This window comes from Phyllosticta citribraziliensis, assembly GCF_038025025.1.
Source record: "Phyllosticta citribraziliensis strain CPC 17464 chromosome Unknown J3D65scaffold_14, whole genome shotgun sequence".
Classification (NCBI taxonomy): Eukaryota; Fungi; Ascomycota; class Dothideomycetes; order Botryosphaeriales; family Phyllostictaceae; genus Phyllosticta; species Phyllosticta citribraziliensis.
Genome location: NW_027117351.1, coordinates 428,872 through 443,858, shown reverse-complemented (window position 1 = coordinate 443,858; position 14,987 = coordinate 428,872). Strand labels below are relative to the sequence as shown.

Below are 14,987 nucleotides of genomic sequence, written 5' to 3'. Positions count from 1 at the left end.
CGAGGTTTTGTTACCTGGGGCTGTGAGAAGAGGTGAGTTCTCATGCAAAGACAAACACCTGAAGGGGGAGGACTGACGAGAAAAGAAGCAAACGGAAGAAAGCTCCCAACGCGCGACAGCGAGCCAGATGATTCAAACCGGGGTTGAATCAACAGCTGGCTAGGCTCTGTTGTGCAAGAATTTGGAGGAGGACGCGGTCAATATCGGTGTTTACGCAACCTCGCTTACCACGAACAGCCCAAAACGGCTAGGGTGGTCAAACAGGCGGCATTGCAGGAAAGCATCAAGAGCAGTGATGGACACGGGAAAAGTTGCTTTCAGTTCTGCAAGCCACCTTGCTGCTGGGAGAAGGACATTACATTCACCTACAAGTCGTTCCAAGCTTCCGTCAAATCAACCATCTTCCTTTACACTTTGTCACGATCACGAACCCTGAAGGTGGAGCATGCACCGTGGAAAGCCCCAGGTTTTAATTTGTATTGCCTCAGAAGGGAGGCAGCAGTAGAAAACCACGAGCTGAAACAAAGGGATTCAAAGAGACACCAGAAAAGACTCCATCGCCAATTAACACCGGCTATCTGCCCTGTACGCCCAATTTGCCTGAACTCCGCATCGTATCCCATCCCACCCAAGTCGATATCCTTTATAGCAAATGAAACCCAAAAGAGAGAAGAATGATACAGAGCCTTCTTTGACGGAGCCCGATCCTTCACCGAACCGTCAAAGTCTTCTTGTTCAGACGTAAGGCTCGTGGGTCGTAGAACAGCTGCCACAGCGCTTCTTGCCACACTCCGGGCAGAAGTAATTGTTGTAGCCGGTTGTGCCGCCGCAGCTGCAGCACTCCCATGACCTCACAGCGCTGAGGAGTCCACCGGATGGAGGACGCGGCAGCTGCTGGCGAGTGTCGTGTTGGTAATCCTCCTCTTCTTCGGCGACCTGTGGTTCAGGCGTCAAAGTCACCGGGGTGCTTGTGCTCGACTTGGGCTTGAGGAGTCCGGCGAAGAGAGTTGCGATCGTCGGCATGCGAGTTGCGAAGCGTGCCTTGAGTGCGGAGATCTTTTTGTTGGCGAACGTCTTGAAGGGCGAGAAGACGGTCTTCTTGGTTGGGTTGTCTCCGGTGGGCGAGGCTTGACGCTTGCGAAAGCGGGCAAAGAATCCACGGGTCGAGCCTGAAGAATTGCTCTCTGCATTCTCAGTCAGGGTCTTGTTCTCAGGGTATCGCAGCTTTTGAGGTTCGGGCGAACTTACCGTCAGAACGTGAGGCCTCAGCGTTCCTACGCTCAGAGTGGCGAGCAGCGCGGCGGCGGCGAATGGTCGACTTGTCGCCATTCTTGGGCTTTGCAAACTTCGAGACCTTTTTGCGAGATCTGTTGTATGCCTCCATTTTGAGACCTTGGAGTTGTTTCTTCTGTCTCGTCTTGATCAGCAGGAGCATCGAATGCGAAGAGGATGGCAGCATACGTAGTGAATGGCGCTTGTAAGGATGCTTGAAGGAAACGTCGCAGTCAAGGTCCGCGATGTAGAGGTTTGAAGATGTTAGAGGAGAGAGAGGAAGATGAAGACGGGCGCACAGAGGTAGGTGGGCATTCTTATTGCACGGCCTTCCCAAGAGCATTGTGAACTAAAGTGAATACAGTCGAGTGCAGCCGGACACCCCAAATGTTCAAAACCCATGTAAACAATGCCAACAGACTGTGAAAGTAGACCCGGCAGGCCCCGAGCACACCAAAGTGAATAGTGTGAACAATGTCAACAATAGACTGCCGAATTTGGCCCAGCAGAGCGTGGGTGCAGCTGCCGTGGGCCGGACTGGTAATACCACTGCGCTGGTGTTAATTTCATGAGATGCCCCAGCGCGCCAAAAACTGGGAATAAAGACTGAGGAAGTTGTCCACCGTCGCGTCCTCCCCACTACGAATGGCACCCAAAGATCAGTAAAACTTGGACGCGCTTCAGAGAGAACGTCGCCAATTGGGACTCTCAAGGGCGATTTGAAAAGCAAGTTGTTTTTGAGGTACGCCCTCTTTCCAGTCGCGCACGAAATCGGCCGGGCTCGCCTTCTCGTCTATAACCAGCCTTTATTCCAATCACTCCAGTCAAGCCCACACGCCATCCGCCCAAATACTCTCCGAAGTGGCCAGAAAGATCGTCTGGCCTTTGCCTTTGCCTAGCCAGAAGCTTCAAGAGTCGTGCACTGCGCCTCGCAGCGCTTGTGGCAGCACGGCAGACGCGAGCAGAAATGGTTCTCGTAGTGCGTCACCGAGCCGCAATGGCAGCATTCCCATTTCTTCCACGCGTGGATCAGCCCTCCTGCAAGTCCTGAACGGGCTCTCTGGTAGTATACTTTGAATGGATGCTCAATCTCGTCGGCGTTCTGCGAATGAGTGCGCGAGGCGACGAGAGTGTCGTCGGTCTGCTTGGTGGCAGTGCACAGCTCAGGTGTAAACTCGGCGAGGACCGCGCGGTCCCAGCTGCTTCTCGAGGAAATCGAATCGCGGGCAGAAGAGCCCATCTGCTCATGAGGCAGGAGGGTCGCGGCATTAACATCAGTAGGGATGTTGTTGGAAATTGGGGACAAGGTTTGGCCGCTAGCATCAGTAGACAGCCGCGCAGGTTCCTTCGCTGTATGGAGTCAACGTCTTCGTCTCAAGGCGCTACAATTCCGCTGAACTTACGCTCGGAATCAAGCATCTCGGCGTGCCTGTGGTCTTGCGTATCGACATTGCGTCGAGAGGCAGCACCCAAGCCTTTGTGCTTCTTGAGTTTGTTTCGGAGCTCCTTTCCGGTCTTCATTGTGCCGTAGTCTCCAGAAACCTTGTATTCGAATCTTCGTAAGCTTCGGTCTAAAGTGCTGTGGCAGAGACCATGGAGACTTACATGTATATAGAAGAGACTGCCCAGAAGACGAAACCATGAAGTAGAGGTTGGAAGGGATAAGCAGGATGGACAGCTCCCTTTCGTGTTGGAAGGAGAGTCTGGCGAGAGAAGAGCGGTCGGGATGATTGATTGGGTGCAGTGTTGGTGGAAATTGGGTACACGCAGCAGTGGAGTTTGCAGTAGAGCGTCCCCACAACAAGCAGTACGCTGGGGCTTCTGGAAACAGTCCTGCAAGCGGGCAAGCGACCAGCTGTTATGGCTTTGTTTCCCCAGCCAAGTTGCAACTTTGCGTACCCCAAAATCAAAGGAAGTTTTCTCGTCCTGCCTTACTTGAAGTTGCTCAGATGTTGACGGTATACTAAGAGAGAACAACTACCGATACACCATGTATAAATTGGAGAAAGCAATGTGAGATATATTTCAACCGCAGCACCCGCCCGGCGCGAAAGTGTCGAGTATCTTGACCCAAGTCCATAAAACAGACAAGAGAGCTTCTCAAGTAGGCTCAAAAGTGACACAAGCACCCTCGCAACGCTCATGACCACACGCAAGCCTCGAGCAAACATGGAAATCGTAGTTGGTCTTGACACCGCAGTTGCAACACTTCCAACGCCTCAGAGGCTGTATTGTGCCTCTGCGAATCAGCGGACAAGGCTTTTGATGAACCACGTTGATTGGATGTTGGATGCTGTGACCTGAGGGCTGTGGCGGGTGGTAGTTGCTGGTGACGGCTGGAGAGCTCGCGTTGACAGCAAAAGATGAAGGTGGATGAGGTATCGATTTGTTCTTGTCATTGACAGCGAAGGTAGTCTCGCGGGGTCCGAAACCAAGGAGAGAACGTGCTTCTTCAATTGCCGTCTGTTTCGCGGTAGGATCTGTGCTGGAGCGCTCCCCAGCGTTGCCGTCTTCCTCGCCCAGAGGCTGTTTCTTCTGCAACTTCTTGGAAGTTGTGCGAGCTGCAAAAGCCGACGATTCCTCGTAGATTGATACTGCTGAGCGAGCAGGTGGCAAGACCTGGAAGCAAGACGGAGCACTCTTGTTTCGACGGACACTGGGAGACGCAGCAGTGTTGGTGGTTGGAGTGGTGTGAGAACGGAAAAAGCGGTGCGGAAAAGTATGATGCTCGTCTAGCAGCAATGTAGAAACTTCATTGTCTTCGAGGCTGGTGCGACTTCGGGATTTGACGGTCTGGCCCAGCGGGGCAGGTTTGGATAGTCTCCTCCTCTGCATCATCCTCGACAGCAATCTGAGCGCTGCAATTCTACTTCCTATTAGCATCTGAGTCCGTCTGAGAGGCGGCTGAGCCTACATATGTGACCCCCCGAAAGTTGCTTTTTATGCGTATGTTGGTTGGCTTCAGCCGAGTGCACTGGTGGCGCTGGGGGCCTTGAGATGGTTGGTCGTGGCACGATTCGAAGACTGACCAGCACAGCAGACAAAGCAGAGATGTCCAATTGTTGTAGTACGAAGTCGTGGTCGGTAAGGTGATGGCGAGAGTGAGCGCTCAGCCTTGCAGAGAACGTATGTATGTATGTGGTGTTGTGGGGTCAAAACAATGCAGGAAACCAACAACAACTGCGCGAGACTTCCACGCGAAGAACCAGACGCATACAAGAACGTGGTTCAGTAGGACCCCTGAAATTTGGTGCTGGTTCGTCATGAAGCATCATCGTCATGTGCGTGCCTAAGACCGCCTGAATTGACACTAGGCGAGAAAACACCGGGGGCTGAGCACGGACAGCCCAGGGAAAAAGGCCAAAGTACCCTTGAAGTATTTCAAGCATCGGGATCCTTTTCAATCAAAATGTACAGAGACAGGTCAGAGACAGATGCGTAATTTGTTATTGGGCGAGTATCTGAGTCTCCAGGCCCGGGATCGCGGCGTTCAGGGAGAGGCGACTGGGCAATGCCGATATAAAACAGATCACAACAGAAGTTGGAGTAATCCAACGTGTGCTACAATCTCAAAAGCGTTTGTGGTGTGCTAGCATGTTGGTTTGGGGATGACAGATGACATTTACCTGCCAACACCAAACCAGGTAGCCGGAAAACCAAGTCGAAGCAGGGACAATCGACAGCATGATTGTAGGGGCCCGATTACAGACCAAGCTGCTGCGTAGTGGCTGCATCATCGACATGTGGTGTCTTCTCCACAAACCCCAGGCGCACAGGCCAGGCTGAGCTCCTACTTGCGGGACGCTAGAAATGGAGCCTGCCGATATCGCATCTTTGCGACGTTTGAAGTTGCTAAATGTGGAAAGCCGCGAAAAAGGCAGTCTTGCGCATGGAGCTAGCCACCACTGAGCTTCGACTGAAAGAGCGGTGGCCGTGATTTTGACACGCTTATCGTTACGCAGAAATTCTGCTTCTGCTTTTCTTTCGGAATGTTTGAGCTGCGTAACGGGCAGTGGAGCAGCTGGCGACAGCCTTTCCCATCTGTAGAGCAATGTCGCCTTGAGATGCTCGGCGGGGGATCCAGATAACAACAGGTTCTACAGACGCTGATGTCGGAGCGGCACGGCACCTTGCTCTTCCCCGGATTCCAACGAGTGAACGGTCTCTTCGTGCATCGAGCGGGAGGCAAGCCGAGCCATTTCTTCCAGGCCGTGATGTATCCTCTGTGCCAATCATAGACTGCCCTGAATGGCGAACGAAGACAAGATGAGGACCAGAGTGTTGATAAAGGCCCAGACAAACGGCATCCAGGTGGACATGCTGTAGTAGCCGGAGCTGTAAACGCCACCCAGCCTGCGTCAGATAGCGCGTTAGCGGTGTATCTTCAAAGGGGTACATCGTACGTACAGTCCTCCCACGATGCTTCCAGCTATTAATGCTTCTATGCCGCCAATAACGCAGTATATGACGGGCACTATCCAAATGACCTTCCAGTTGCGCCATTGGACGATGACCGCATAGCCGGAGGTTGCGAGGTGAACGGCACCGAAGAAGAGGAGCGTCCAGGTCAGGGTAAAGCGCCAAATGTCGCCGGCATCGTAGAGGTAGTAGGCCTGGTGGCCGCGGACGGGAAAAGGCCAATACAGCGACGGGAAAGGGGGCGTCGTGTAGTCGCGCGGGACGCTGTTGTAGCGGTAGACGACACTGGGAACGGCACCCATGAGCGCATGTTTAGTGAAATGGGGATAGACATTTGGAGCGGTACCTCATGAAAGCTTGTTGTCGGAATTCGCCTTATGCTGCGACGCCTGTGAGTGGTTGACCGAGTGCGATGCTTCCCCGGACATTGACTTTCGGTCCGACTGAGGTGATCCCTGCCCTGCCACGGATGATGTATGCCTCGGCCCAGCGCCGCCGACCGCAGCTCAACACCATCGCCTCGACCTTGACATGACGGCGCGGATACCGCACTCTGTCTCGCGCAATGCCAGCAGATAGGCTGCTAGAGACCCTGCTGAGATCACTCCAGATATGGACTGACCAGCAGGATACCCCGAGGTAAGCCGCGCGCGTCCACATGTTTATCTCCGCTCATCATCACAGGCTTCTTGCTACAGCAGCATCGCTTCTCACGACTCTTACGAATCCTCTCAACATCCAGCTCCTCACTGGCCAGCTACTCTTTGCGCCTGCAATATGGGAACGTCCGGACGGCCTGCGCACTTGTCAGCGCTTCATGAGTCTCTTCCACTCTGCGACCTACACCTTTCTCAAACATGATCGCGACGTCAGGGAAGGCACTGCGAAGCCGCCTCTGCCTGGCCAAATACCGGTTGGGGGTGGAATGATCCCCGAGGAGTGGGCGCGGGCGGTTGCAAAGGGAGCCGATGAGAGATCTCCGCGATGGAAGCACATTTTGATCCTCGCTGGTCTACTGTTAGGTTCAAATCAAGAAGAAGATTGCACCTTTTCAAAGAGTCTGCAATCATCTCTACAGAGAGCATTTGTAGAGGCAACAAACATGGCCCTGGAAGAGGCGAGGGAAGACGACTTTGGAGGACAGTGCATCGCCATGGTGCTGAACCACGTTTTCCCCGTCCTTTCAGAAACGGAGAGGGCGCAGCTGGACTACGACCATTTGTTGCCAGTGTTGATCGGATCAGCATTCTTTTCGAACGAAGGCTTTCACTCGGCATACTTCCTCGGAACCATTGACCTGGACGTCGTCGAAGTCCCCGGGCAAAAGTTGGGCTGGTCAGCTAGATCAACCTCGTACCACCAGCTCCAACGCATCATGTCCCGCCCTCTGATGACGTACATGGGGCCTTTCTCGAGGCTTGTAGCTCACACCGTCGAGAATGTCCAGAATTCAGGACTCATACAGACCATGATTGACGACATTGCGGGGTTCGCCCGGACGTTGAATCTCCAGTGGCGCCAGAACAAGCTGTCTGAGATTGACCAGTCAGAGGAGGCTGCCCATCTTTCCCAGGAGACGATTAAGAGTACTCTGCCTTTGCTTTGGAAAACTCTGAAATCGGCCTTGTTTGCCATAGTGATAATACTCCGCGGGGCACTAGGCAGGATTCTTGGAGACGGAACTCTTGCGGCAGATGGAGGTATGTCGATTCATCCAACTGGAGGCCATCTACTGATTTTAGCAGTTGCACCAATTCTCGTCACTCACTCCCTCCACACGCTGAGAAACCTCTACTTCATCAGCTCGCGGCTGGGTGCCAATTCGCTTTCTCAATACACTTTTTCCTATCTGACTTCTCTTGATATCCTTTCGCAATACCCCATGCAAGCAGATGCACTTCTCAAAGCCATACGACCCGCAACCCTCGGACAAATCCCTCGCCACCCTCTCGACCGCGTTCAGGACCTCTTCTTCCTCAACACAGCCGAACACTTTGCGCCCATCCTCTCCCCGCAGACGGCCGAAGAGCTCCTTGTTACCGCATCCACGCCGTATCTTGGGGTCGGCGGCTCCCGCCACCTCCTCCCCATCTTCGAAGCCGCGCACTCGGTCATGCTCTCCGTCTTCTCGTCGCGAACGTCCGGGCCCGCACTCGCCGGCCGGCACCTCCCCTTTTACGTGTCAAGCCTGTTTGCCGCCTTCCCTGCGAACCTGTCGCCGCGACAGTTCCGGCTCGCCTTCAAGACGCTGATGCAAGTGACGACGCCGCCCTCGCCGCTGTCGTCGTCGCAGCCCGACCTCCCCGCCACCCTTTGCGAACTGGTCCACCATCGCGCGCTGTCGGCGCCCGCAACCCCGCTGCCCACGGCCGTCACGCCCTCGCCGCCACCACCGGGCGCCGAGACGCTGGCGCCGGGTGAGGCCGCACTGTCAGAGCAGGCAGTCCTCGCGCTCACGCTGCTCGACGCCCTCCCTCTGCTGCCAGTCCCGCTGCTCGAGGAGTGGCTCCCGCTCTGCGCCGACCTCGTCAACGCCATCGCGGACGAGCCGCTGCGCGACGTCGTGCGCCGCCGCTTCTGGGAGGTGCTGGTGGGCGGCGAGATGGACCCCGAGCGCAGTCTTGTGGCTGTGGCGTGGTGGTCGACGCGGGGCGGGCGCGAGAGGGTGCTCTTTGGCGATGGTGACGACGAGGCAAAGGCTGAGCGGTTTGAGATGAGTGGGGCGTTGGGTCCTGCGCGTGTTATGAGTGGTGTGGAGGAGGGGAGACCGAGGGAGAGTAAACTGTGACGGTGACGGCCTCACAGTGGGAGTCGGAAGAAATGAGGCCTGGCAGTAGTATGAGTGCGTCTAGGGAGCATTCATGCACTGCTATAGCTATATTTAGGGAGCATTCATACACCGCTGTGGCCACGCTTAAGAAGCAGTCGTTCATTGCTACAGCCAGATCCGGGATTTTCCCGATTCCCACTGTGGCCTCGGTGGCTGGGTGGGTGGGAGTGGTTGGGATTGGGATAGGGCGTCTCGATATCGGGTCGACTGATTGTATCAAGAAGGGGCTCATTCTCCATCTTTCCATGCCATAACTCTTGCCGTGATCTGCTGAATCAACTCATGTAATCCACACTCACGCAATCTGATCCACGCGAGTTTCGGGGCACTGTGCATAGTCAAGCTGTGACGTTGTCTAGCAATACAAGCGTTCCGTCTACGGGTATAAGGACCAAGCAGTCGGACGCCCTCTCCAAACTCCTTCCCCCCCCCCTCAAACCAGCGCCTCGGGATGCTGGACCATCCGCTTGGCCGTGCCAACGCCATCAACGCCCTCCTCCTGGCGCTCGCCCAACCACGGCTTCTTGGCCTCGCCAAAGACGCTCTCGCTCAAGAAATAGACAAAGAGGCCGAACAGAATCAGCACAAAGGCAATGGGATACATCCAATGGATGGAGTAGTGGAAGACGCGGATGCCGATGACGACGCCCCAGAAGTTGCCGGTCAGCAGGCTGATGTTCATGAAGGCGGCGCTGGCGATGCGGAAGACGAGGGGGGCCAGGCTGTAGAAGAGGAAGAGGACGAGCGTGTAGCCGGTCAGGTAGCCGGCGACGGGGGCGTTCCAGGTCGCGGTGGAGAAGGAGGCGCGGTCGAAGATGGCGGCCTGCGTGCCGTTGATGAGGGTGCCCCACAGGCCCATGGACGACAGCACGGCGTAGACGGGCCGCTTGGACACGAACCACTCCTCGTAGACGTTGGTGGCGCCGTAGATGAGGGCGCCCAGCAGCGCGAACAGGTCGCCCTTGAGCTGGTTGCTGGCGGCGCCGCTGCTGCTCCCCGTGATGTGGTCGGATGCCAGCAGCAGGCCCATGCCGCCGATGCAGATGACGATGCCGGCGTACTGCGCGACGTGGTAGCGCACGCGCAGCAGCAGCGTCGACAGCACGACGACGGACAGGATGGCGCAGAAGTTGATGAGCTGCAGCGACAGGATGGTCGCGTAGCGGTAGCCCAGCACGGTGAAGTAGTTGCCCTCGACGTCCAAGAAACTGAGCAAGATGTACCGCCACCCGTCCTTGAGGATGACGCCGCGGGCCCATTCGCGCCACCCCAGCCGGTAGATGGTGTACGGCGTGTACACGGCGAACAGCAGCACGTAGTTGAACAGCGTCTGGAAGGCCGGGATCGACGTGCCCTGCTCGCTGAGCAGCGACGAGAACGTGTTGGTCGACGTGATGCACAGCGCGAGCACCTGGCCGAGAACCAGCGCGTACCAGAAGAAGCGCGTGCGGATGAATTCGGTGCGCGATTGGAGCCACGCGCGGAGTTTGCTCTTGTCCTCGCCGCTGCCGTCGCCGGCAGACGACATCGACGACGTCGCGGCCGCGCCGCTCGTGGGAGTGGTTGTGGTCGTGGCGCCGCCTTTGCCGTTCGACGCGTCGGCTGCTTGGTGCGGCGAAATATCGTTCCCATTGGCATCCATACCGGCGGCAGGAATCGTAGTCGTCGAAACGTTTGCCGTGGCTTTGGGGGACGAGTCGTTCGCCATGATGTCTACCTCAATCAGGTCCTTCCTTTTTCTGCAGGCGTCGCCTCTCTCTCTCTCTCTCTCTGTCGCAAATGCAGCCCAAGCTCTTATTCGCGATATCCTCAACCAACACAATCCGCGCCGCCAGAAACGTCAACAACACCTCTGCTGCTGCTGGAAAAACGCGAGGCTGCAGGCGGGGCTGTCAGACGGGCAGGGCAGGAAATGCCACGACGACCGGGAGTTTTCTTCTCCACCACAGCGAGCGCAAAACTCCAAAAGTCGCTCGCTCTCCAAAGACCTGGCTCACAGGCAGACAGACGGAGCGGTCCTGTCGTCGCTGCCTGCTGCGGAGAAGGCGCGGTATGTCGAAGGTAGGGAGGGGGGGGGGAATGGACTGGACGAGGCCTCGAGAAAAGCAGCAGTCGGCCGAGTCAGATGGCCGATACGTACGGTCTGTATCAAGGACGAAGAAGGCTCGGCTCGGTCTGGTCGGAGGGAGCGCAGGGTGGGATGAGAGCGACTCAACAACGCCTCACTCCTCAAGCCCGAGTATGCCGTATCTACCTTACCACCTAGCAGTACCTTATGCAGCCAACAAGCCCAACTCACAACAACGACGACCGTCAGTACTGGGCGCGTATGTATGTATGTATGTATGTATGTACCAGCGCGGTCGTCACCGCACGACGTCGCAAAAAGCATCAGAATTGACTTCGCGCCTCGAGTCATGGCTAATGTGCCGTCGAAAAAAATTTCCCACCTTTCGACCATCACAGGCAAATCCCCGCCCCGCCCGCCGCGCTCCAGCTCCTGGGCCCAGATGCGGCCGCCGTCCGTGCGTCCTGCGGCCCGCTCGCTCGCTGGGTGCCCGATGCGGCAAGGCGCCCGCGTGGGGTCGATTCGGTTGGTCGGGGCCGAAGGAAGAGCCCGTCGTTGATACCTATCAAGCCCAGGCCGGCTGACGGGGAACATTCAAGTGCTGAAATGGACGACTTCAGGGAGCATTCACGCGTCGCGTGCAGTGACTGGTTGGGAGGTTGTGCGAGCCACGACCTTTTACTACGAAGTCGCGGTAGATAGGTAGGTACGTGGGTATGTACACACAGCAACAGCGCCAACCAGAGCGCCAAGATATAATACCTTCCTACCTACATGTACCTACTGACTACGCTGTGCCAGACACCAGGGCACGGCAAGGCGCGGCGCGGAGGATGGGAGGACGAGATGAGGGAGAGGAGGATGAGCTCTTTCAGAGCTTGGAGGGTGGGGAGACAGGGAGAGGGGGGGTATCGCCAGGCTGGACAGACAGATAGACACATGTACACCTTTCGCAACATCATCCACCGGGAGGAGGACCAAGCAAGCAAGGTCAAGGAAGACGAACAAGAAAGAAGAAAGAAGGAAGAAAGAAAAAAAGATTTCCCATCGCGTCATTGATATCTCTCTCACTCTCTCGAAACAAAACTCACTCGTTCCCTCCCGACTCGCCCTTGGTATTCGCCTTCAGCGGCAGCTTAATCGCAATGCCCTTTCCCGGCCCGCCTCCCCCTCCTCCGCCGTCTTTACCAGCCTGCCCCGCCGACCCCTTTCTCTTCGGTCTACCCCCGCCGCCGCCCGACACGCCCAGATTGCTGCCGACGCTGCTCATCGACGACGACCGCCGCTTCGTCTGCTGCGACAGCTTGCCGAGCTCGTCCTCGTCGTCTTCTTCTCGGCGCCGCTTCTCCGATAGCCGCTCGGGCGGCGGCGTTGACGGTACCGGCGTTTGCTGCCGCGGTGGTGATGCTTGTGGTGACGTCGACGTCGGAGGTGTGGGTGGTGCGCCGGTCGATGGCGTCGATCCCGCGCGCTCCTCGCCGGCGAGTTCGGTCGAGAGCGCTGGCGCGTTTTCGTCTTGCAACACGTCCATGGCGTCCTCGTCGTCGTCGTCTTCTTCTGGGTAGTCGACGAGCGGCCGGACGGCGCCGTTGGGTTTGACATCAAGGTCGACAGATGGGAGAGCCGTGTCGTCTTCGTCATCTGATCCATTAAAGTAGGCTTCTTCTTCAGCGTCCATGTCTCGGAGGCCTTGAAGGCGTGATCCATTAATGGTTGGGTGTCGCCCAGAGTCCGAGTCGTCAGTCACAAACGAGTTGGGCGCCGTCGGCTCGGGACGCTCGTTTAGCTGCTCGTACCGCAGAATCAGGCTTTGAAATGTCGGGACATAGGTGATGCCTTCCAACTTTTCCCGATAGTTTTCCACAAGGTGGTCTATGATGGGCTTAATCGTCTCGCGTTTGACAAACTCGAATAACTCGAGGCATGCGGAATTGAGCAGATTGTCCCGCGGCATCGTCTCAAAGACAATGTTGAGTATCGGCTCAAAGAGCCGGTTTTGGATGATTTGGCGATTGTGAAACTCGTCGTGCAGTCCAATGCACGTCCGGAAGTATTTCAGTGCCGTCAGCTTCAGATGCTTCTCGGGACAAGCCATGAGCTGCGCCACGCGGGAGGCGAGGTCTTCGGACAGGATAAAGTATTTACTCCTGAAAGAGTGCTGCCGTATGAAGAAGCACAAGACCTCGACAAGATGTGAGTATAGCGACACCTGTGGAATGGAGAGGTTGTCCACTGCAGATGGTCAGTTATGCTCAGGAATGGAGTTGGGCGTGCCTACTAGACTCTCTGCCTTGCAGGTCCTTGAGAGGCTGGAACAACTTCTTGGCCGACTCGTCGTAGAAGTTTTGGATAAAGGTGTCGGTCCCAGAAATGGGATGTGCAGGGTGACGGGTCTTGGCCAAAAATTCGCTGTTGGCGCGTCCCAGAGTTTCCATGGTGGCATGGTTGGCATTGGGATCCAGCAGAACCTTGATGGCATCTGCCATCTGGGCCTTGACACCCAGGTCCGTCTCAACCAACAACAGCTCAATCAAAGTGTCAGTCAGGGGCTTGGTCTTTTCGTTAATGGCCTTGAAAATCTGGCTGCGGACCATGATGGCGTCGTGGTCAATCAGGGCTACAAGAATATCAGTTCCGGCGACGCGGACGGCCGCATCCGAATTACGCAGGGCAAAGGTAATGACGTTGAGCAGGCCTCCACCGAGGAAGTTTGAGTAGAGCTGTGCGCGTGAGTTTCCCTGCAAGCTCTTGGCAATGGTGCAGCATTGCTGGATCAACAGCACGGCGTCCTTTTTGCGCTGCATGTCGGTCTCTTCTGCCCTGAAGATGCCGAACAACTCCTTGAGAAATGCAGCATTCGCTTGCAGATGCGTGACAACATCAACTTGGTGAAAGAAAATCAGAGAATTGAGCACGGAAAAGGTGGGGTCGTCGAGGATGCGGGCTAGCACGACATCCTTGAGGTATTGTAAGCGGTAGGTGCAGTGGATCTTTCTCTTGGTGCCGACATCCTCAATCTTGACAACCTCCTTGTATCTCGACTTGTCCGCCAGGTACTGCCTGTGATTGGCCTTGTGTGTGGGAAAGTCTGGGTCGTACTCGAGCGCGCCCACGACTCCCATGATGACTTCGTCGGCGACGGCGTGCTCGATGATGGCCGAGTCGTTTAGTAATATCAGCGTCTTCATAATGTTGCACAGGCGGTGTAGGTCCTCCAGGCTCTCGAGATCCTCGGCGATTTCGACCAGCGGGACGAGCTTGGGAATGTATCCGGCTGACATGACGAACCTGGCCAAGGCGTCGCGTCCGGTGGGAGCGGCGCTGGCGGCTCTGATCATGGTTTCAATATCGGCGAGGTTGCCAAGCTCTGGATCGGGGAGCATAATGGGATGCATGTCCATGACATCGTCTGAGAGACCATCGTCTAAAGATGCAATCAGCGGGAGGAGGCGGGAAGGAACGGGTCGCAGATACTCACCAGCTCCTGAAAGCGCAGCAAGGCGCGACTGCACCTCACTGACGAAGTCCCTGTGGCAGGCGTGAGCAGAGTGGCTCTCATGTCCACGAGGGCGAAACGTGGCTTACCATATTGCCCCGCACCCGTCTGCTTCCTGGAAGCTAAGCGCCATGTCTGTGCCATTTTGCTCGGTCCACACTATGAGGGTATCTGCGCAGGTCTCAGCGTCAATGCTTGGACGGCGGGTGGTTGGGCGGCAACTCGCCTTGTTGCTTTTGGTATCCGTCGTCTTTGGTGACTCTTGTTTCGAGCAAGACGCGCTGGGGGTCGTCTTCGGACTGGACGTAGATGCGCGGTTCGTCCTGGGTGTGGCGAGTGTCGTCAGCAGGTTGCGCAGAGTCGGCGCAATCAGGCAGAGGGAGGGGACGACGCACATTGACCATGGCACTGGTGCAGAAGCCAGTGCCCCTGTCGAACCAGTCGCCATTCTTCAACTCGTAGACCTTGACGCGTTTGCGATCGGCAGGCGGTGGTTGTGCGGATGGGGCCATGTTGAGGTGGGAAGAGGCCTGCCTGCCTGCCGACACTCGGGCGCGTTAGCCGAGGCGGTTAGGCAGAGGACGAGCTAGGCGGGAGGTTCGCGCCGGCCGGGGTGGGAAATGTTGTGATGCGAAAGGGCGTTTGCAGTCGCGGTGGTGAAGGATGGGCTCAGGCGGCTGAGGCGCGCGGCGCAGGTCAGGGCGACGGGACAGGATGGCGACTCGGGAGTCTTGGGTCTCGTGCGCAGGCGCAGGAGAGGACGAATCAAGAGGAGGCAGCGAGCGGGGCGGTCGGGTTAGTGGTGGTCGAATGGGTGTCGAGCGCGTTGTGGTGGTGGAGCTGGAGTCGCGCTCCTCGGTCGGCGGCGTAGGCTTGGCTCAAGTAGTGGAGGCCACGGGAAG

General features: G+C 56.7%; 7 protein-coding genes across 7 annotated transcripts; 1 reads left to right on the top strand and 6 right to left on the bottom strand.

Moving 5' to 3' along the window:
- Window positions 1–623: 623 nt before the first annotated feature.
- Window positions 624–1,384, bottom strand: J3D65DRAFT_681203 (uncharacterized protein; the record flags this gene model as incomplete). The annotated part of the gene is made up of 2 exons (XM_066803730.1): window positions 624–1,184; window positions 1,249–1,384. 2 exons carry the CDS (start codon window positions 1,382–1,384, stop codon window positions 736–738), a joined length of 585 nt encoding a protein of 194 aa, XP_066650525.1. The 3' UTR covers window positions 624–735.
- A 509-nt stretch (window positions 1,385–1,893) lies between these two features.
- On the bottom strand, window positions 1,894–3,114 carry J3D65DRAFT_151932 (uncharacterized protein). Its single transcript, XM_066794093.1, has 3 exons — window positions 2,878–3,114; window positions 2,676–2,814; window positions 1,894–2,622 (listed from the first exon to the last, which is right to left on the bottom strand). Exons 2-3 carry the CDS (start codon window positions 2,791–2,793, stop codon window positions 2,168–2,170), a joined length of 573 nt encoding a protein of 190 aa, XP_066650524.1. The 5' UTR covers window positions 2,794–2,814; window positions 2,878–3,114; the 3' UTR covers window positions 1,894–2,167.
- On the bottom strand, window positions 3,115–4,291 carry J3D65DRAFT_151931 (uncharacterized protein). The gene is made up of 2 exons (XM_066794092.1): window positions 4,187–4,291; window positions 3,115–4,138 (listed from the first exon to the last, which is right to left on the bottom strand). Exon 2 carries the CDS (start codon window positions 4,108–4,110, stop codon window positions 3,373–3,375), a length of 738 nt encoding a protein of 245 aa, XP_066650523.1. The 5' UTR covers window positions 4,111–4,138; window positions 4,187–4,291; the 3' UTR covers window positions 3,115–3,372.
- A 1,213-nt stretch (window positions 4,292–5,504) lies between these two features.
- Window positions 5,505–5,993, bottom strand: J3D65DRAFT_561549 (uncharacterized protein; the record flags this gene model as incomplete). Its single annotated transcript, XM_066797522.1, has 2 exons — window positions 5,505–5,625; window positions 5,680–5,993. The coding sequence occupies 2 exons, from the start codon at window positions 5,991–5,993 to the stop codon at window positions 5,505–5,507; spliced, it is 435 nt and encodes a 144-aa protein (XP_066650522.1).
- Window positions 5,994–6,053: 60 nt separating this feature from the next.
- On the top strand, window positions 6,054–8,531 carry J3D65DRAFT_151935 (uncharacterized protein). The gene is made up of 3 exons (XM_066794094.1): window positions 6,054–6,330; window positions 6,376–7,391; window positions 7,437–8,531. The coding sequence occupies exons 1-3, from the start codon at window positions 6,257–6,259 to the stop codon at window positions 8,477–8,479; spliced, it is 2,133 nt and encodes a 710-aa protein (XP_066650521.1). The 5' UTR covers window positions 6,054–6,256; the 3' UTR covers window positions 8,480–8,531.
- Window positions 8,532–8,954: 423 nt separating this feature from the next.
- Window positions 8,955–10,229, bottom strand: J3D65DRAFT_607350 (uncharacterized protein; the record flags this gene model as incomplete). The annotated part of the gene is made up of 1 exon (XM_066798498.1): window positions 8,955–10,229. One exon carries the CDS (start codon window positions 10,227–10,229, stop codon window positions 8,955–8,957), a length of 1,275 nt encoding a protein of 424 aa, XP_066650520.1.
- Window positions 10,230–11,676: 1,447 nt separating this feature from the next.
- On the bottom strand, window positions 11,677–14,597 carry J3D65DRAFT_561205 (component of IIS longevity pathway SMK-1-domain-containing protein; the record flags this gene model as incomplete). Its single annotated transcript, XM_066797507.1, has 6 exons — window positions 11,677–12,821; window positions 12,868–14,013; window positions 14,068–14,117; window positions 14,175–14,279; window positions 14,308–14,408; window positions 14,481–14,597. The coding sequence occupies 6 exons, from the start codon at window positions 14,595–14,597 to the stop codon at window positions 11,677–11,679; spliced, it is 2,664 nt and encodes an 887-aa protein (XP_066650519.1).
- Window positions 14,598–14,987: the final 390 nt, after the last annotated feature.